The sequence below is a fragment of the Marmota flaviventris genome, chromosome 9 (assembly GCF_047511675.1).
Source record: "Marmota flaviventris isolate mMarFla1 chromosome 9, mMarFla1.hap1, whole genome shotgun sequence".
NCBI classification, from domain to species: Eukaryota; Metazoa; Chordata; class Mammalia; order Rodentia; family Sciuridae; genus Marmota; species Marmota flaviventris.
The window spans coordinates 76,260,007-76,283,075 of NC_092506.1; the positions used below are offsets into that span (position 1 = coordinate 76,260,007).

Sequence of the window (23,069 nt, forward strand, 5' to 3'; positions counted from 1 at the left end):
AAGCATAAGTGAAGCCCTAAGTTCAATTCCTAGCAGCAGTAAAGGAAAAGAGGAGAAGAAAAGAGATTATTATGAACTATTTGGCTACATTTACACATTGGATAATGAAATTTTAATGACATTTTAGTCTACTATGTATTATGTATGATGGTTTCATAAGATTATAATAGAAATATAATAATCCCTATCACCTAGTGACGTCAGAGCTGTCATGTCATAGCACAATGAGTTACTTATGTGTTTGTGGTGATGCTGGTATAAACTTGATGTATTGCCAGTTGTATTAAAGTGTGGTATATACAATTATGCACAATATATAATACTTGATAATAACAACTATGTTATTGGCTTATGGATTTACTGTACTATACTTTTTATTATTATTTTGGAGTGTACTACTAAGAAAAAAGTACAATAAAACAGTATGCTGGGGGCTGGGGATGTGGCTCAAGCAGTAGTGCACTCGCTTGGCATGCGTGGGGCACTGGGTTCGATCCCCAGCACCACATAAAAATAAAGATGTTGTGTCCACCGAAAACTAAAAAATAAATATTAAAAAATTCTCTCTCTCTCTCTCTGTCTTAAAAAAAAAACAGTATTCTGCATTACAACAGTGGCAGCCTCATAAATCTGTTTTTTGTGATTCTTGATCATATCATTTTGTGTGTGATTTAATCTAACATTGTTCTGTTCATCATGGCTCTGGGGCAAATAGATTTATTGTAAATAGATAGATAGACAGATAGATAGATATAAATACAAAGAGAAGTATACTATATGAATATATACCAATAGGCCATGTATGCATTAGACTATACAATCTTGATTTATTTATATACACTCTGATGTGATGTGTGTGATGTTTGCACAATAATGAAATTGCCTAATGATACACTTCTCAGAAAATGTCTATGTTAAACAACAGAACATACTAATAATTATAATGATTACTCAAAGTCAGAAGAAACAATTAACACTGGATGGATCTTATTTTCACATGAGATTTTAAAAGTGAAACTTTCAATATCCATGCATTATTGTTGCAGGAGTAGTCCAGCAGTAAATATGTGATTAATCCAAATGTAAAAATATGTTGAATTTCAGTACATTTCTGTGAGTTAATAGAATAGAAATACAAGTTCAAAGGGGAAAATTATATAAAAATTTCCAATTGCTAATAAAGAACTTGATTGTATATCACTATAATAAATGAGGTTGTTATCAGGTATTTATTATATTTATATTCTAGTGGATATGTTTAAAGGGATTAATTTAATTGAAAAATGTCAGTATCTTCATTTTGTTAGAAACTATATTATTTGAAACTATTTAAATTTATAATGCAACTGTTTAAATGTAAGCCTCAAAAGGTGTGAGTTGGCATATAATTTTCAAAATCCTTTCCCTTAATGCTAAGATGCTTGATAGAGTTATAGTTTCCAAGAAGAAAAATTAGGCATAGAAATACTTCTAATTTAGAGTCTTCATATTACTCAGAAAGCTGTTTTTTTTAATCATTCACTCTTATTATAAAGTACAAACATTTAATTTTTAAGAGCATTCATTGTGAGATTTATTGGTGAAATTCCCTTGTTAGCCAACATGATTTTTACAAACTTTCCCCATGCTTATCAGATATATGCTGTGGGTATAAACCCTCATTTTAATATGAGTTTACACATATTTAAAAGTATGTAGAAGAGTCTAGTTCAAAAAATTCCTTTATTGACTGTTTCTAAGTCAAAATGTAATTATTTGACATTACTGATATAGTGTTATTCCTGCCTTGCTTACTCCTCTGATTCTAACAGAGTATTTAAATTGTTATAATTTGTAAACTTATTGCTGAGTCATTTTTAAATACTTCATGTAATGGTTTTGGAATATTTTGATGTAATCACTAGCCACATGTCAAATTTTTTTTGAGATATAGCACTTACCCCCTGTTACATTTTGCTATTTCATCAAATATAAGTTTCCACCGAGGACGTCCAATAAAAAGTCTTGAATTCAGTGCTTGATATTTGTCTCCAATTATCTTCTGCCAAAAAAGAAGCACTATATTTTAAATGATCTTCAGATGTGAGTAAATGACTCTGTTTTCTTACATCAGCTCTGCTGGTGCTCTCTATCTTCCTACAAAATTGCTGTGATACGAAGAACATAAGTATCATATGGAAACCTATTAAGCACAATCATTTCATAGTATCATTTCCTTAAAAATCCATTATCTCCATGAATGCCATTTTTACATGTGATTTATTTTCCTAGACTTCAGTTAGTTGCTTCATTTAAAAAAAAACCACAGATAAAGAATGCATTTTAATTGCTCACTCACTCTCAAAAAGGCTCAGCATCTAAACTTCACTGAGTATCTGCACATAAATACACTACTCACATTCAATTCATTATGAGTAAATTACTACCAATTGTCATCATGCATTTGGGGAAATATTCCTAGCCAAAATAGCCTAAGATAGCAGAGCTACAAATCTTGGCTCTATCAACAAATGATAGTAATGGGCTAGTTTCTGTAATTAAAGAAATATTGGATTTGAATAGATAGTGAAGAGTCAGAGTGAAGTGAGAAGCCAGGAGAAAGTGTCTGAGTTCCAGGCAGACAAACTAAGCACAAAGTATAAATTTGATTTGTATCTTAAATAATTATGCCATGAGGAAAAAATGATGCTTCATATGTATGATAAAATGAAATACTTTTACATATCAAGTACAGTAGAAATCTAATTAGAATAGTTTTGAGGTAACTGACAATCCTTCATATTTTTATTCAAAATATTGTAAAAATGTATGATAGAAAATACTGTAATAAAAATCTGGGAAAGCATTTCCAAGACTTATCACCCCATGTAGCTGTTCAATGTCATCTCTAAATAATAGTTTCTTTATCTGAAAAACAGGGAAATATCTACTTCTCAAACCTCTTAGGATTACAGAAGATAATATATGGAAAATTCTTATCATGGTGTCCACATTGTAAATAAGCAATGTATGATAGCTATTTTATTCTATTTTTTAGTTTTTCTTGGAATGAACTATGTCTAATTTGTATGAGCTCATAATAAATCTCCACATACACCTCCCTTCTATGAACACAAAAACAAAAACAAAACCTCAAGCCTATTCATTTTTTGCCCAGTCTCCAGAGATAGTGAATATGAAGCAATTTTAAAGTGGGGAGAGATGGAATCAACAGGTCTGCTCTAGCCTGCTGTGAGTAGGGTGAGTGAAAGGCAAAAGGGCTGATTTCAAGGACAGGCCATGAGTTTCCTGGATGTATTTCAAATGAGGCCTTTCTCTAGGAAACTTCTGCTCAAGCCACCTGCAGAAGTTTTCATCCAGCACAGTTCCTATGGTAAATCTTCAACTATCAAGAGGCTTGTTTAATTAACAATAACATCCAACCACATACCTGTATCCCATCTGTTTGACTGAGGTACAGCTGGATGTTGACATAGTCAGGTCTGTTCTCTTGCCACAACTGAGACATAAAAATGAATAGACTTATTAAACTTCCTCCCATACACCCAGATTTTCTTCTATTATAATATATGTGAGTCTATGACTTAACATATAACTTGGTTATCACTGCAAATATTTATAAGGAAATGATAGGTAGATATGTACATAGAAGGATAGGAGACAGATTCTTACATTCACAAACCCTCCTGCCCTACTGGTAATAATTAGGTTTGATGAAGGTAGTGGAAAAAAAATAATTCTTTAGCTTTTCAGATACAGAAAGTACTATGTTAAATATAATATTCATAATCCCCTAAATACTTTTCAATTATTTCTTATTTTATCCATGAATTTACTCCTTAAGAATATAATTTTCATTGAAGAAAAGACAATAGTGATATGGGATATACATGTTAGGAAAAGCAAAACAAAAATTTTTTAAAAGACATTTTTTCTTCTTATTTTTTTTAACTATTTAGCACTGGATTTCCATTTATAAAATATATATGAAACAAAAAAATATACCTGCAAAAAGAAGTAGTCTGGAAAAAATGAGAACCAGCAATTTCCCATTTCCCTCTTCCCACAGACTCTGGATCACCATTCTACTTTAAGTCACTATGAATTAAACTACTATATGTACCTCCCTGTAAAAACGGAATTGAAAAATATTTTCCCTTTTGTGTCTGGCTAACTTCACTTAGTCTTCAAGGTCCATCCATTCTGTAGCATTGTGACAGGGTTTCCTTCCTTTTTAATGCTAAATAATACTCCATTGTATGTATTCCCCATTCTCTTTGTCCATTAATTAGTCAATGGACACTTGAGTTGTTTTCATCTTTCAGCTATTGTGAATAATGTTTTATGAACATTCATGTACAAGTATCAGCTGAATTCCCTGCTTTCTACTCTTCTCAGTATATTTACAGAATCCATCCATATCTATCTCTCTCTTTCTCTCTCTCTCTTTACACAAAGTTCAAAAGCCTCCTATTATCTATCTTTCCCCAGAAAAGCACATACACCATCTTTCCAATCGCCTCTCCTACATTCTTGTTCTTGCTTCATGCACACAGACCTCCTTTCTTCCTCCATCACATCAAGCATGCTATTGCATCAGTGCTCTTACCTATGCAGTTACACTCCTCTGCCTCAAATTTGCTCCTCCTCGTGCTACACAAGATACATGACTAGCATGCTTGTTCCCTCCACTCAGGTCTCTATGCAAGAGCATTTTGTTTTGTTAGGTGGGCATTCTCATTCTTGAATGCACAATATAAATGAAGGTGAAAAAACATGCCCTCTAATGATTATATATATATATATATATATATATATATATATATATATTTTATTCAATATTATATTTTATTCAATATATTTATTTTATATATATATATATATTATATATATATATATATTTTTATATATATTATTATATATGTATATATAATATATACATATACATATATACATATATACATACACACTGGTTTAGGGCATAGTTTTTTTTAGTTAAGACTATAAACCCCACAATATCAGAAACTTGGTTTTATTTTCTTATCTGACATATCTCCAGCTCCTAAAATAGTTCCTGACTCATGGTAAGTGATTAATAAATTTTTTTGAATGATAGCATGACTGACTAAATGAATGACTACATGCACAGAGGCATGAGCAATAAAGTCCACTGCTATACTCATTATAAAACAGAAGTAAATACACAACATTAGGAAATTGTTAAATAAATGAGATAATTCCACGCCATGAAATTTTCTACTGCAGTAAAAGAATGAGGTGGTTCTGTGTTTTATTAATATTAAAAAAATTCAAGACATACCAAGAACCAATAAAAAAATCAAAAAAAACCCAATTTGAATAAAAATATAAAGAATATGAGAGAACACTCATAAAATAACTGATTATATACATTGGGTAAGGAAAGTTTAGTGAAAGATTTTACTTTATCTGAATTGCTTGAAATATTTGCAGCAAAGATGCATATGTATATCACTTGTATAATTTGAATAAACATAGAAGAAACAATAGGTAATTAAAAATGTTATAAGTAGAATAGTGAAGAATTCTTACTTTTACCTTTTTTAAAAAGTTAGTATTTGAAATTTTTGAGGTTCTGGATAGCATATCAATAAGTTTTCTAATGGTCTTTGTACTCAAGATGAAGATGAGGAATAAAAGCTTTTGGAAACAACAATTGAATATGCAAGAGCATGCAAGAGCCTGCTGATGTTCCTCCCCATCAGTCTCCCCAGTCTCTCTCACCACCCCCAGCCATATGCAAACACATCTGTTAAACATCTTATGTTAATAATGGAAATGAATGTTTCTAAGTTAAAGTATGTCACAGTTACCTACACATACTCACAAACACACATATCTAAAATGAAGTGTACCTAATTGTTAACAGATTTTATCTCTGATTTTGTTTAGGTTTAAGAGAATTTTTGCTTATCCTATAGCAAGTATTTCTTGCTTTTGTAATATGAAACAAAAGAACTATTTTTAATGAAAAATTGAAAAACCAAAAAAAAAAAATGCTATTGTTACCTTGTTATACAACATACAGAGTAAATCTGCAAACCAACAGAAGGACTGGATATCTCTGCACACCCAAATAAAATACAGTCTTCTAAGCTTGTATGGTTTCCAGTCATCCCTTTAAAATAATACAACATGGTAGTTATTAGGATTACAAAACAAATTACAGAATCCTTGCATTCTTGAAAATCTGCTTTTCACTATAGCAAGCAACCAATAGAAAAATCAGTCATTTAAATTCCATTATCTGACACATCACCATTACTCTCAAATGAATGCAATTCACAATGTACTGACTCAAAGTCATGGCATATATCATTAATCTGAGTGTTTATGCCATTGAATATCATATGCATATCACCTGTTTCCATTTGAGGTCATACACTGAACTCTTGGATCAAAATAATATTTTCCCCCAACTCTTAGAAAAACAACTCCTCTATTTTCAGAGAATACTATCACTGAACAGGAGTCCAAAGTTCACTTGGTCTTGCCCTGGATTCCTGGCAAAATGAGCCTAAAGCATTCCAGAAATTTGGTTGTTTATCCCACTCTTAATAATCATTAAAGAAAGAGATTTCACAACCACGTACTATGTAATGTGTTCCAGCAACTCTTTATTCCAAGTCTGGTTTCCTATTTATAACTATGAAGTAGACTGGAGGTTAAGGAAATGTTCTTCCTTTTTCATAACATGAAGTATCCAAATAACTTGCAATGTGTTGTCAGAAACAAATGGTTTCTGGCTTGGAATATGGTTACTTTTGTATGATCCTCCAAAAAATACTGAAATTACATCTAGAAATAAAATACCATTCAAACACATCACTCTGGCTTATTATTTTTCATTGCTTCATAAAACATACTTTTAATGCAAATTGTATTTACTTGAAAAGTGAATAGGATAGATTTGAGCGTGACTTCCTGCTGTCACATTGTGTTTTCAGGTTAATTAGTTAACTTTTGCTTATAATCCTAGAAGTAAAATACTGGAAGATTATTTCCTAGTTAGGCAGTCTCACCTTTGAAATTTCTTTTCTTCAGTCTGTTGTCAATTTGCTAAGTAACAAACCAATGAATGATGTGTTTATGTGTCATCTTCTCATAAAAGTTTTTCCTGACCATAATTCTACACTAGGTTCTGTCCTTCATTTCTATATTCTATTAAACTTTTTTCATAATTCTAACATTTTCTGAAATAGTTCTCTTTATGGTTTTCTCATTGGTTTATTTTTCACTTGTTCAACTTAAATGTAAGCTTTTTAAGTGCAGAGACTCCAGTTCCATTCATTGCTGTGTGCCCAGTACCTGGTAAGATCAACTGGGCACATGGGTATTCAAAAATATTTGTTGATTGAATGAATGAGTAGTGCCACTTACCAGTGATGAAGAATGTAGTGAATAACTTTTAAAAGTAAAAGGACAGAGGAATGAATACCTGTCATATTGACTTATTTTTACAAGGAATATGCTGGGGGCTACAGACCACATGTTGAAAACCACTGAATTATCCTTTCCTTAATTAGTAGAATTCCTTTAAATATGAGTGGAAAAAAATCTGTATGGAAGTATTTCATACTAAAAAAAGAAAATATCTGAAATATTGGAAATTTTCTATTTAAATTGATAAAATGGATCAAAATGACATACAGCAAGGTGTTGAGTATTGATGCAAATGGAGTTACTCCAATGCCTCCAGCCACACAGAGGCTAACTTCATAGTTCAGAGATTCCTCAAATGGACTTCCAAATGGACCATCAATGTACAGCCTGTGGAAAAGGCAGACAAAGTTTGGAAAAATGAAAATAATTTTCCACGACATGTATCAAACAAGCATGCTGAGTCCAATATCTAGGCATTTCAATGACTCAGTGTTTATTTCATTATTTCTAATAGATTCTCATAGCCTAAAGGAGTAAAAGGTTGTGTATGAGCTGTTGATATTAAAACATATTTGTTTTTAAGCATACTTTTTCTGAGGTAAAATTAGTTTTAAGTGTAAAGAAATGTAAATTTGATCATGCAGCATCAGATAAGTTAAAGTTCTGGTAATATTATATTACTATATTTGACTAAATTAAAATACCAATTTACAATGTCTAAGTTCAATAGTATTTCCATTAATGGAGGCCCATAGGAGACCTTAAAACATTTACTATACAAATAGAAAAATCACATGAGGAAGGTAAAGAATCTAACACTGCTTCTGAACAATCACAAAGGAACTATACTTAGTCTTCTTGTGTTTCTGTATTCAAATGTGTGTATATGTATGTTCATGTGTATGTCTGCAAGAGAAAACCTCATCTTGTCTGCAAAAGAAATTGCTAATTATTCATTTAATACTCATATTCCATTTCTTAGTAACAGAACATTAATTTTATTCAGGGAAGTAAAATCCCCAGCCATAACACTACATTTCTCAGATTCCATTCATCTGTTTTGGCTGCGTGGCTGTGTTTGGGCTAATGTGGTACACAATGGAGGTGCATGTGCAACAAATGGGAAATCCTCTTTTAAGAAGCTGTCTTAGCCAGAGCTTTCATCTCTTTATTCCTCCATCTGTCTTCCTCCCTGGTGTCTGGGATGTTGACTTCATCATCTAAATAGTAATCTTTGATGAATGCGGAATCACCATGTTTTCTGTGGACTACCCAGTTCCAGATATCTTCATATGAAATTAAGATAAACACTTATTTGTACAAGACATTGCTATTTTATATCCTTGTTTCCTTTATAAAAACAGCTTTCCAGAAATTAGTAACTTTTCAAAAAAGTAAATTTATATGCATTATGATCCACATGTCATTTATGGTTAGGAGTCACTGCAATAGTAGATCCATTGAGATTATGCATCTTTGGGTTCAACAGTTAAGTGCTTGGAAATATTTATTAAATAAATAAATTGATGGACATTTCTTTGAACTCAGAGCTCTATGACATGTTTCTATCAGTTTTGCTGCTGACTTTCTCTCTTCCACTTAGGAGATAACACTCCCCGGACTTCTGTGGTAAGATTGGGTCGTGTGTCTAGTTCTGATCAGGGTGATTGGAAGCACTACTTGTTATTTCCAGAATGAGGCAGGAAAACATTATTTTCCTTCCATGGGAACTAACAGTAATGAGTTGAACCAGAAGAGAGAAACAGACTGAATCTCTGAGCCATCACTCAAAGGGTGCTATTCTAGAGAGCCACTAGACTGACAGAAGACAGTGCATGAGCCAGAAATAAATCTGTTTAGTGTTTCTCCACATTTTCAGGGATACTTCAAGTTTAACTAACTACTGTAGCAGGACTTAGACCATCATGACTAATGCATGTCTTAAAGGGAAACTTTGAAGAGAACCACTTTAAAACATATATATATATATATATATATATATATATATATATATATATATATATATAGGTTGTGGTACTGCATACCTGTAATCCCAGAAGCTTGGGAGGTTCAAGCAGGAGGATAGAGGCTCACAAGTTCAAAGCCAGCCTCAGCAACTTAGCAAGGTCCTAAACAACTTAGTTATCCATTCTCAAAAATAAAATAAAATAAAATAAAAAAGACTGGGAATATGGCTCAGTGGGTTTAATCCTGGGTACCAAATATTTTATTTATCTGTTTTATCTCAAGAAATAATAATCAAAGTTGATAAACTTAATGTAGTACTCTAAATATAGCAGAACATTAGTAAATGTTGATAGGTCACATAATTACAATATGTACAGTACTTATTATATCCATTTAACCCACATTTTATAGTTTACCAGTAAACATGTACTTTGTAACCAATTATTTGTATGACACTATTTTTTCCACATTTTGATTGGTGCATTACAGTTGTACATATGATGGGATTTGTTGCTACATATTTGTACACAATATACAATAGAAGGATATAATTTGGCCATTATCACTCCCTAGCACTTCTCCTCTCACTCCCTTTCTCCTACCCCAGCTCCCTTTCTTCTACTGATCTCCCTTTCATATTTTAGGAGAGCCACCTCCACCTTTCTTATCCTTTTTCCTCTCTAGCTTCTTCATATGAGAGAAAATAAATGACCCTTGACCTTCTGAATTTGACTTATTTGGCTAATATGATGGTAACATGAGAACACTATTTTTGATTCAGAAATAAAAATGACATCATATCTGCCCTGCAGAAGTTTTGCATCTTCATCTGAAAACCACATTAAGTAGGATGAAGGACAAAAAAAAATTGCTTTAATGTGTTGATCTTCTAAGAGATGAAAACTTTCTTTTTTTTTTCTTTACTACCTAACCAACAAAAAATGAGAGGAATCATAAGAAAGGAAGGAAGGAAGGAAGGAAATCTGTATTCTACTTGTCTACTTTCCAACCAAAACACCTTCCCCAGTCCCCACATAGCTATTCTCTGATATTTTGAAATAACTTTGGACAAGGAGATGAGAACTTGGAGTTCTGTCCATTTAATAGGAGTGGGATCACAAACAAATTACTTGTCCTTGTATAATGATTTCCTTCATCATAAAAGGGTCAAGGAGAAGTAATCACACACACACACACACACACACACACACACACACACAAACAAAAAAACCTGCTAAGAAACACAAGGGTCACACAAATATCAAATGTTTTTCGTTAATGATACTAATGAGTGTCTACTGTATGCCATTGAACTATCTGAGAGACCCCATATGAATACAAGAAATAGACTAAGTTCAGAGTGAGACAAGAACTATAGTGTGGAATTTGGTTTCAGTGATCTTAGAGAACCAGCTGTTCTTTATTTCAAATGCTTTTTAAATTCTTTTTAACCAATACCTTAAAACAAAAATTGTTAAGCACTAGTCAGGTACCATGAGATGTTTTGAACATGTATATATTATACAACGTTTAAATCAGGATAAACATATCCATATCCTCAAACACTTATAATTTCTTTATAATGTTTTTACTATAATAACTATAGTCACCCTACAATGATAACTATAGTCACCCTACAATGCAATAGTACATCAAAAGTTCTATCTACCTGTAACTTAGTACTCATTGATCAACATTTCCTCATTCTTTTCTCTTTGTTACCCTCTCCAACCACTGGTAACCACCATTCTACATTTTTGCACAAGGTAAGAACATTTTTATTTTCTTGGAGGAAGGATGAGCATGAAATTACTAGTAGTTGACTACTTGGCAACACCTACTTTTTTAAGGAAGTCAGAAAGAGAAACAAAAATAACTTAAAAACCATTTTTACATATTTATCTTGACTAATATGCAAAGTACATTACTTTTAATTTATGAGCAGTGACTTTATCCTAGTCTTTAAACGAACTTATTACTATTCTCATGTATGTAACAAGATTATAGAAATTAAAGGCAGCTATTCAGTCTTGCAGCAATATGAGATGAGACCAACTTGAGATTTTAAATTTTTATTTTAAAGCCAATTAAGGAGTGCGGTTGTGGCTCAGAAGTAGAGAGCTTGCCTGGCACATGTGAGGCCCTTGGTTTAATCCTCAGAACCACATAAAAATAAATAAATAAAATAAAGGTATTGTGTCCAACTACAACTAAAAATAAATATTAAAGCAAAACCAATTAAAATATTCCTTAAAGGATTATGGGTCTATGAAAATTCTAAGGATATATTCTCTTCCCAAGTACACCAATTACAATTTTTCATAATGTTTTGTCCTTGAAAGTAGAATTCATTAATATTTTCTAAATTGGTTCAATTGTATCATTGACCAAGACTGAATTGATTGACCATTTATATCAGAACTTCTCTCAAGTTAGAAATTCATCAGCTATGATAAATATAGTTAATTGAACTATATTAAAAAGATAAAAGTCTAATCAATAGTTCTTAAAATCCTGTATTTCAATGCTTGTTACAGACTCCTCCCAAACACCCTAATAACATAATAAATTAAAATAGAATTTATTTAGATATCTGAGGAGTAAGGTAGTCATAATTTTAAGGGAATACCCTTATTTTAAAATTAGATAATAATTATACCAGTATTTCCCAAAAGGAATTCCAAAGAACAGCAATGCGAGGAAAAGCATGTCATTGTCAAATCAATTTGGAAAATGTGTTAAACAGATATTTTTAAAATTGTTTACTTTAAAACATATGTTATATAAAACTCCCAATTTGGGAATTTATAGTAATATATCCACTTAAAAAAAGGGGGGGGGGGTAGGTGTTTCCTGCCCTTTCTTGCAAATGGTGGTGTCTATGAAACACAGTTCCGGTTGGTTAGATTGGAAAGAAATCTGGGGTCAAGTTTCTGGGAAACTTCTTCAGAGCAAGGCCAACTCTTCTGTGTACCTTTTATGCCACTGTTCCTTCTGCTTCTCCTGCTTGGAAGGAGGACATACTGACAGAAGCTGAAGGAGTTATCTTGCAGTCATTAACTGTAGACACCTCAGATATAATCTGCTGACACTGTACCAACACCAGCCACCACTTATCTTCATACTTTTTGTTACATGAAAAAAATTAAACCCCAACATTTTCAAGCTATGTTTCTATTTTATGTAAACAAATGCAAATATACCTAATAAGCCTTTACCATGGAGACTAGCTCTATCAAACATTTAAAAATATTAGATACTCTTACTAATAATAAACTGTTCTAATTTATCTACATCAACTTAACATAAATATATAATTGTTAGGAAAATATTTGCTTCTCTTGTATTTTTTTTTCTGATAAGCTTTTATTTCAGAGTTCTTTAATTAAAAAAAAACACTGAGACTTACCTCAGAAACAAAAAATAAGGTATAAACATTACAGATATTCTTCATTGAACATTTAATTTATTTTATCCAGACCTGTACTGATTATTCTGCATACTTCCTCTCTCCTAATCCACAGAATAATTTTACAGGAAAGTAAAATATTTCCAAGTGAGTATGTCTAAAGTCTGAGGTTTATATATCTAATGCCATCCCAGATGAGATTGCTGGTAGAGGTGAGGTGGTACAAAGGGTGATATATATATTTGTTTCTGAAATCATGGTTTAACTCTGATAATTTTCCACTTGTCCAGAGCTTAAAATGGTTTTGAAGTTATAAATCACTTTTGATTAAATGGACACTATTTCTATCCAGGGACATTAAAATGGGAATTTTGAAATTCTTCTTTTACTATTATTATTTTTAAGTGCTGGAGATCGAACCCCAGGCTTCACACATGCTAAGAAGGTCCTCTACCACTAAGCTATATCCTCAGCTCAAGAATTAATACTTTTGACAAAGGAAGAACTTCAGGACACTTTCTCTCTCATCTGACAATCTGTGGCTCAAAAACACAACAAAACTTCCAAACAAACTAAAAATTCCCTAAAACTAAAATCAACTGAGTCTGAAAGATGTATAATAGCTGATTATTCAGATAGGGGCAGAACCAGAAAAGTAAATGACTCTCACAGAACTCATGGAGAATTGCACATGCTGAACTTATTCACTAGAAAGTTCACCTCTCCAGCTTGCTCATACTTTTCCACCACCAAATCCAGCTATGGCCTCAGTATGGCCCATCTAGAACCAACTTATCTGAGTCAGTAAAGAGTTACTCTGTCACTCAGCAATAATGTATCCTTGTTGCTTGCCATTAACCTCACACTAAGCTCTGACGCAGAATCTTGACAACCTCATCAGTGCTTCAGATTTTGTAGAATTGTTCAACTGAAGTGATCTTCCTTGCTTTCCAGTTCTGATTTGTGAGCAGCAGCACAAGGGCTGTAACTCACTAGCTTCTGAGACTAGCCTCTTTCTGACATCTTACTTCCCTAATCTTGCAAGTATCAATTGCATTGGGAAACCACCTATTTACATTCCACACACTGAGTAAGAATACTACCATTTTTAGTTCTCTCTCCAGCTAGTTATTGGAATATCACCTAGTACAAAAAAAAAAAAAAAAAAAAAAAAAAACCTAAATTTAAGGATAAGAAGAGACAGTAATCTTTTAATGAAGGATGAAACTTAAAAAAAAAAAAAAAAAAAAAAAAAAAAAAAAAACTCTATTATGCAGACCTTTATGAGTAACTGTGCTTGTGGATACTAGCCAAATAACCCCACCTCACAAGGGCAGGTACACACTAAAAAGGGCTCCTTTCTGACATTCTGTTAATTGTGCCTCCTGACATCCTAAAACACCAATCTGATTGTCCATTTTAGTATTATGAGAGCATGCATCTTTTATTGCTTTCTATCCGAATAAAATTGCCAGCTAGTGAATATACTGGCCCCCTGTGGTGCCTTGGGTTCCTCTGTGGCTCTGTGATAAATCTATGAAAATGTAGATCTAATTATATTTCCCCTTTGCTTAAAATCCTTTCAAGGTTCTCCCTAATCTTTGCAACAAAATCTAAATTTACTTTAAATTGCAGCCTAGGACCTTCATGAACTGGCCTCTGTCTACATTTCTCTTTATGATTTCACCCCTTGAGTGCATGTTCGTGTATGTATATGTACATATGTGTATAAACACACATATGCTATCATCAGGCAGTTAGAGGCAATCCCTCAATGGCCCATGCACTTCCATGATATCACATGCTCTTAGTTTTGTCTTTTAAAAATACTCTCATGATTTGGTCAATTTAACTCAAGGAGAAAATAAAACTTAATATAAATTAGGAGGAGAATTTCTGTTCTCTTCCAATAGAATATAGTGCATTTCTCTACCTGTAGGTCTAAATTATAGTAATAATTTACCAACTGAACTTCTCTGTTTTTCCCCACTGGACTCTAAGTGCTTCAAAGCCACATATTATGCCCTAATCACTTTTGTGTCCTGAATAACTGTGACTAATTCTGGAACATGGTAACTTATCAACAAATATTTGATGAGTGAATGAATGGAAGGATGGGTGCATGAATGAATGGGGTAGCACACAGAAGTAAATATGATCTAGGGGCAAACAGATCTGGGTTTAAGAACCAGCTGTACTTTGGGTAAGGTATTTACTTACTTGAATCTCAGCCCTCTAATCTGTAAAACTGGGAAAATAATTCCACCTAACTCATAGTAGGATGATAACAATTAAGTGAAATAATGCACATATCACAATTCCTGGCATGTACTATATTCAGTATGTATCATTATTATTTCTTTATTATTATAAATGAGAGTAACTTAGCTAAGTAGAAGTGCATTAAAGTTATGTATACTGGGAATGGAATGATAATAAATTATATTTCATGCTTTTATGTCAAAATGAATCTTATTGTCATATATAAATTTTAAAAGCCATTTAAAAAATTAAGTAAAAAAGATGATTATTTAACAAAAATTACTGAAGAGACCATGAGGGTTTATAGAAGTGGGATTTAAAACTTTGTTAGGGAAGGAAAAGGAAGATAATTTGGAGAACAAATGAAATCTGGAAAGGTCATCAGCATCTGTCCAGTTTAAGGATATTACCCAACATTACCAGTTGAAGGCATTTTGAAGCAGCCAATTGAAAATGAGATTGGGCTGGGGCACTATTTTTATTGTCCAAACAATCAAAGCTGTTTTTTGGCAACAAACTGAATCAAAGAACAGCTCTGAATTTTATAATAAATAATATTCTTCTCAAAACAGTTCTGATATTAGGCAGTTCAGAGAACGTGATTATTATAAGAAGAAAGTAGGAATATTTTATTCCTGTATTTTCACAGTGGTACTTTTTTACATTCTTTGATTAAACCTTCCAGAACTATTGGGTCATGTTTTAATGGCTTAATTGCCAAAAGTGTTGCATGTCATTTGTGGATAAAATTACAGCCAATATCCTCAACCACTTTACAGATCCATGCTGCATTTATAAGGATATTTTATAACCATCCTCTATTCTAAATAGATTATAAATCTAAATCCACTAAGAATAAGCAGTAAAACTTGTTACTTTCTCATTTCTTTCTCCCAATCTATAAATCATCAACATGCGTTTTGTATTAAGTACACATTCTTTTTTTTTCTTCTATACATCTGTCTCCTTCTGACATTCATGCTCTTGAGAATTTTCACAGAGCAATTTCTATCTACCATTACATCCTGATGAGGGAGAGATGTCCCAGGCTTTGGAAATAGGTCATTGAGAGCTCATGAAAATAAAAACATGATAAATGCACACTATTATATTTTAGTACAATGTTTCTCATAACCACTTCAGGTAGTACTTTTTAAATGGTCTTTCCTTAAACTTTCTTTCCCTCACTGTCTGTATGTCTGTCTCTCTCTCTCTCTCTCTCTCTCTCTCTCACACACACACACACACACACACACACACACATTTCAGGAACTTCACTTTTGCTTTTCTTTAGCATTTTTCAACTAATAAAAGGTACACTTTTCAATATTTCATTATTTGTTATATTTCTCTTGATAACAAGATTCTAAAGATTATAGAGGTACTATGTTGACTACTTAGAAATCCTATCCCAAATCCAAATTACCACAGCCTACATTCACTAGTGAGCTGTGAGTCTATATTGTGGTTTTACTCTAAAAAATTAACTCTCTGACATTACATAGCATGTGGCAAACAACTGCCTAAACTATATATTAGTTGATTCTATTCTTTATAATAGAATCTTTATCTAATGAATCAGTAAAACAACCAGAAAAGTGAGGGGGAAATCTCAATGTAAATAGGGATATTATGTCATGAATGAAAGAAACAAATTCTAATTGTCTGACTAAATTTTTGATTTTCCAGAAAGTTTTTTGTCACATTTTAAAAATTCATTGACTTTCAGTTATCTGCAATAATGAAAAAAATCAGAGTATATGTTAGAGAGAACATAATTGAAAAAATAAGAGCATTTAAACCCACAGATATCACTAATCAGGTCTAGATATACACAAATCTCTGCCCATGCATTCTTATCCCTTTGGCCCTTACCACAACTCTCTCCTCTTTTACTCAACATCCCTTACATGCCTGGACTCTCTGCTCCCTCACTCTTCCCTGGACAATTCAATACACCCTTGCCAAAGCACAGAGAGACAGAATTCTAATATCTTTTGTCTTACTTATACCTCCTAAAATTCTACTGTCAAACTAGACACTGAGTGGAAAGATGAAAAAACTTAATGTTCTATAATTTAAGTAAACTGTATTTAATCCAGAATCATTCATATAAATATCATGCAGATTCAGAAACTTTTAATTGACATGCTTTCAGAAAAAAATTAAGTTCATAAAAATGGTAAGTGGTTAGCAAAACAGTGCCTCATGTTAACCTCTAGGGATAATTTAAAAATATCCAATACTAGTTCCTCCTCACATATTAACCAGATAAGTCTGACAAAATTATCCTGAGATAGAACTTCCTTCAAATCAATGGATAACCTATTTTCCCAAGGTGTATAGAAACATGCAAATCTAGTTTATTCAATATATAAAAATTTTAGTGAATAATAAATGGCACTAGCAACTAAAATGGAGAATTTGCTACATGCCAAGCTTGGTTCTAAGTATTTTATATTTATTCATGGATTCTTCATAACACCCCTGAGTGTTAGATGTTTTCTTCAACACCGTTCCATATAGGTATAACTGAAACACAAAGGCAGTAGGTTGCCCCGGGATCAGCCAGATGCTACTGCAATCTATCACACAGTCTATGCACTTCCTTGCCATGAGATAGTGTGTATGATATCAGATGATGACTTTTGTTCTTTTAATTTACATGTGCCAAAACAAATATCTGTCCCCAAAAGATATGCACTGAAGAAGCATTGCTACACAGTATCTGATAATAATTAAAGCATAATTATTTGCTATGGACTGAAAATATGTGTCTCCTTAAAATTCATACTCTGAAGCCCTAATGTGATGGTACATGAAAATGAAACATTTGGAAGATAAATAGGACATTAGAATGGAATTAATGTGTAAGGATACCCTGAAGACAGCCATCTGCAAACCAAGAAGATCACCCCCTCTAGCCACCTGATTTGTCAACACTTTGAGCTTACACTTCTAGCCTCCAGAACTGTAAGAAATAAATTCCTGTTGTTTAAGATACTCAATCTATGGTGACTTGTTATAGAAGCCCACATGACTAAGACTTTATCCCCAAAGTAATCTAAGACAAGAAGGATACATGCAGGGCAGTACAGTTAAGGAAATGAAGACAAACAGCACCAAATAGATTATCATCAGAGAAACCATTGTGACTTCCTCTTCAAGCAAAGATGACAGGCAGTGAGCCTAGGAGGGAGAAGAATAGGCATTACCACATCATCAGCTTCTGCAAACAGGAGCCATGTGTAAAAATACTGATAGTCACACATGATCACTTCAGGCACATTCATGCTTCCATCAGCCTATACCTGAAGAACAATATATGCAAGGATATTCATGCATGTGCATGTCCCTGTGTACTATAAGGGGATTTGAGGTTTGCAGCCAAAGATTAAGCTTGGATTAGTGTTTGAAAAGATGCATAAGCAAGACAATTAAGATCCTATATTTATTTTTGTTACTAGAATTGTGTTATCAAAGCTAAATAGTTGAGGAAAATTTCCCTCAGAAAATAAAGTTGAGTCAAGGAATGAGTCATGCACTATAGTGATGAGTTTGAGAGGGAATTTATATCACAAACTGATTCTTTAACTTGGTGACCTCCTTTAATATTTCATATATAAGTGTCATCATTCTTTAGTTTGTTGCATACTAGCTAGTAAAGAGAAGCAGAAACTCACAGAAGGTGTTCCAAGATTCCACAGGAAGGATCAAGATTCCAGCATCCATCAGCCTCTAGGAAAGAGGATGTGTAATAAAAGGCCTGGCACTTCCTTATCTTTCAGGAGGATGAAGTCATATTCCTTCAACCAATAAGTACACTTGTAGCATATGAGAGAAGAAAAGATCTGTCCCAGATAAGAAGGGTCAGAAGATTTCATTTGCCCCAGTAATAAAGATGGTCAAGAGAAATATGTAGAAATCATTAAAATCACATCCAATGTAATTATTTTGAAAAACAATTGTTACAATATGAATGAATTCTCACATTTAAAGGACAGAAAATAGGAAAACAGATGTGGGATCACCCCCCAAATGTCTGTCCCATTGACACAGTATCAAGCAAAAAAGAAGCAAGACCAGATACTAATGCAGAGAGCTTAATGCCTACACTTGGCAGAAATTTCCCTGTCACAGCTGGGCTGCCCTTGGAAGCAGCTGTTTCTTCTCTAAACCATCTATGAGGGTCTCAAGACACTGTAGTGCAGAAGATGCCCTTGTATGTTAAGTGAGATTACCCAGGATTTTTCAAAATACTGAAAAAATTTACATTTTATCTTTGCCTGCCCAAATGTCTCCCAGTGGCCCTTCCCTTCTCCATACCCAGCAAATTTCTGGTTCTTACTTGGGATAATTTCTAGACTGAATGAAGGGCACAATCTCAGAGTCTTGACTTGATGGAGGCAGTAGTAAATCTCGAAATCTTTCTGTCAAAAGAAAAATAAATATCAAGCTATGAAGAAATAAAAGTATCAAAAATAATTTCAAAATAAGATTACTTTCTATTGTTTTATTAAGATATTTTGATTGTATGTATTTTATTTGAATTTTACCCATCATTTTATATACTAAATGGTATGTTAATTTCTCTTCAATAACTATATATACATAGTGATTAGATTAGTGCAGTCTATAGTGCACTATATATGTATATACACATACAGTGATTAGAATAATGCAGTCCCTGCAAATACAAAAATAGAAAGTATTAATTATTATAGACTAATAAAGGCTTATAATTGAAAGGTTAGAGAAAACACATATAGTCAATAAACACACCAAGAGATGCACAATCTCATTACTAACCTTGGCAATGTGAATTAAAATCACACACCATTAGGTAGCTTTCACATTACATAGCATTCCATTGTCAGAAATTAGTCTCATAAGACCAAGGGTTAGAATGGGGATTAAATAAGTTTTCAAACGTTAATAGTAGGAGTGCAAATTGTAAATGTTTGCAAAACAATTCAGCATTATCTTTTAAGTTTAACTTTTCCATACATTATGGCCCAATAGTTACATTCCAAGGTATATATACTGTACAAACTTTCACATGTGTCTTTGGCAACAAGTAAGAAGACATTTATAACAGTACTGTTCAAGACAACAAAAATGGAAATGACTCAACTGCCCATTGAAACAGGAATGGACAATTTGTGCTGTACTCATACAAACGAATACAACTTGAAGTGAAACTGAATATTTACAAATAAAAGCATAGTGAATCATACTAATATAATAGCAAGTGCGAAAAATATCAAATATCATTTTTAGTTTTTTTTTTTTCTTTTGCTTAAAACCTCATTATTGGATTGACATTGGGGACAAGGACTGAGCTTTCAGTAACAAATTGGCAACCCAGAGGACACAGGAGCAGTTATACTCTAGTTCTTTTGGACACTAGTGATTCTCCAAGGAACCCCATTTCCATGCTGAGAATGCAAGGTGGCTGGAGAACTTGCTGAGAGCCAACTGCTAGAGATTTAGGTGGATAAGTTTCTTTGGAGCAAATGGGGGCGGGGGAGCCCCAAGGCTCCTGTGAGTAAACAAATGGATTGAGGAATGTCCCAGCAACTGCCAAAGCTCCTTTTGCATCAAGGAACTCCCCTCTTCTCTTCTTGAATGATTCAGGCTTATGCATTGAGGTCCACTTTGAGAAAAAGGAAACAAAACAGTAAAGTCATGATCCCCTTGGCCACTTGATAATTCCCTTGGTATGTATGCTGAGACTCTTAATTCCATACACTGGTGCCTCTTCATGGGAACATTGGATCCCTCTTTGTGGAGACACCTGTGATGTGCCAGTGTAGGAATCATGGTTAAGAGGGAATCAAGAACCTAGGAATTTTTATTCCCTTCTGGTATGTTTTTGGTTGTTATCTGTTTGTTGGCCTTAGGTTTAGTAACTACTCTCATTGTTTATTTATTTATTTCTATATATATATATATATATATATATATATATATATATATATATATCTGTTACTAGTACTTTAAGATATAGGCAATGCTGTGTTTGATCCTATAGGTGGTCTCTTGGGAAAATAATCTTGATTGGCCAAGATTTATAGGCCACTTATAGATGTAAGCCTATCTAAAAAACAAACAAAGATGTTTTTCTGTAAGGATCTGGTCTTTGAATGGTTTTCTGGATTATTATAAAATCTCATATTTGGAGTTGGTGTGTCAGAAGTTAAGTAAATGGAAGAGATTCTGTCTGTATAGGTGTCTATGCAATTGCACAATAAGGAGTCTGAACGGTCAGAAACTAAGTTGAGGGTGCAAAAGGCACTGCCTCTGGTATGCAAAGATAGTAGTATACTGGAAGAAAGGGTTAAGAAAAAATTTAAATCCTTTCAACCCTGTACAGGCACTCCCAGCACTGTTTCTCAGACTAGCCCCAGGAAACTATAAATCATCTCTCTGTGGCTAAGGGACACCTACCCTGGGCTGCAAAAAAAAAAAAAAAAAAAAAAGCTTCCTGGGCTATAGAAAAATGGGCAAGGAGGAGCTGGCCACTGTCCTGCCTTATAGCCCCTTTTGCCCATGGGGTAGGATGGAGTTGTGGAGGCTGCTGGCCACAAAGAATGTTGCAGTAGGCTTCAGCTCTATTAGTTTACAACCTGGGGATAAGAATGGTTACCTCTTTTAAGATCTGACAGGACACCCCATTTGGACAGAATACGTTCAACACTGTAACACAGAGCAATTCCTGCTGTGACAGTATCCCATAAAACTAAACACATGAGGAGAATGGCAGGATAAGCAACTGTACCCAGAAAAGAAAAATAAAAAATAAAAATACTCCAAGCAGAAACTAAAACCAACCCATATTTTACAGGCAGCCTCTGCAAAGGGATCTTCAAGGAAGCCTTAAAAAAAAAAAAAAAGGGATGGAAAGGGCCTCCTCCATTGACTATCAATATGCCTACTGTAAGAAAAAGGTCTGAAAGGAGCCTCTAGGTATAATTGACAGTGGGGATCTCACTGAAACTTGATAGCATTGTGATAATAATAAGAAAGACAGGCGATGCTCAAAAATATCCAACCTTTTGAATGCAAACCTGGAGAAAAAGGATTATTCAATCTCTCCTGTGATGAAATTTGTTGTGTGAATTAAATGCACAGATAACTTTCATATGGATTGTTTCAGAATATGAATTTAAGAAATGGTCTGAAACTACAAAAGAGATAGAAGAAAGTTTTATGTATGATAATATGTTTTAGTGTAGAAAATTAGAAGATTAAAGAATCATGGTAAAGTTTTAAGTCCAAGATTAAAAAGAGGACAAAACTAAGGATGGAAAAAGTTTTAGAATGTCAAAGTAAGTTGTAGAAGGTTTGTGGAAGGTAAATCTCAAAAAGTTTGTGTATGTGATTAAATTGGGTATAATTAGCACAGTCAGTTATTTGAGTTTTAATTTACTGATATGAAGCTAAGTCTGAAACACTGATTTGTTCTTATCAAGACAATTTTCTTTCATCAGGTTTTATTACTTAGGAAAAGCAAATCTTAAAGGAATTATGGTTTGTATTTGTTCTAAAGCCTTCTTAAAAATATTTTTAGATGTAGATGAACACAATAACTTTATTTATTTTTTTATGTGGTGCCAGGGATTGAACCCAGTGCCTCATGCATACTAGGCAAGCACTCTATCACTGAGCCACAACCCCGGCTGCTGTTTTAAAATCTTTTAAATTATTACTTTGTAAGTGGTTAAATAAACAGCTGTTATTTTAGGTTATTACAATATAGTTTACACCCTAAATATATGTGGCTAGAGATATGTATATATTTGAGAACACTTGTCTAAGTGTTATGTAAAAGTTTATAAATGAAAGTTAATGTAGGTTTATCAGCAAGGTAACCAATAAGTGTTCACTTTTATCTGACATACAAGGGCCACACTGCCATTTGAAGATCTGTCCTATATTTGCTTGCTTTGACTAAGTCTATTTCTGACCATTAACACTGTTTCCTAAATGTATAAGAGATATAAGT

The 23,069-nt window shown here is 33.2% G+C and overlaps 1 protein-coding gene across 2 annotated transcripts in view; it reads right to left on the bottom strand.

Moving 5' to 3' along the window:
* The window catches only part of Nox4 (NADPH oxidase 4), a 169,849-nt gene that overhangs the window by 11,575 nt on the left and 135,205 nt on the right, over positions 1–23,069 (bottom strand). The window contains exons 13-17 of one of the 2 annotated variants that reach the window (XM_071617160.1): positions 19,410–19,491; positions 7,690–7,809; positions 6,049–6,157; positions 3,431–3,499; positions 1,941–2,038 (exon numbers count right to left, since the gene is read on the bottom strand). In XM_071617160.1, coding sequence (XP_071473261.1) covers positions 1,941–2,038; positions 3,431–3,499; positions 6,049–6,157; positions 7,690–7,809; positions 19,410–19,491 — 478 coding nt within the window. Of the gene's footprint in view, positions 1–1,940; positions 2,042–3,430; positions 3,500–6,048; positions 6,158–7,689; positions 7,810–19,409; positions 19,492–23,069 lie in introns of both variants that reach the window. The other variant, XM_027942593.3, reaches the window with a different exon arrangement.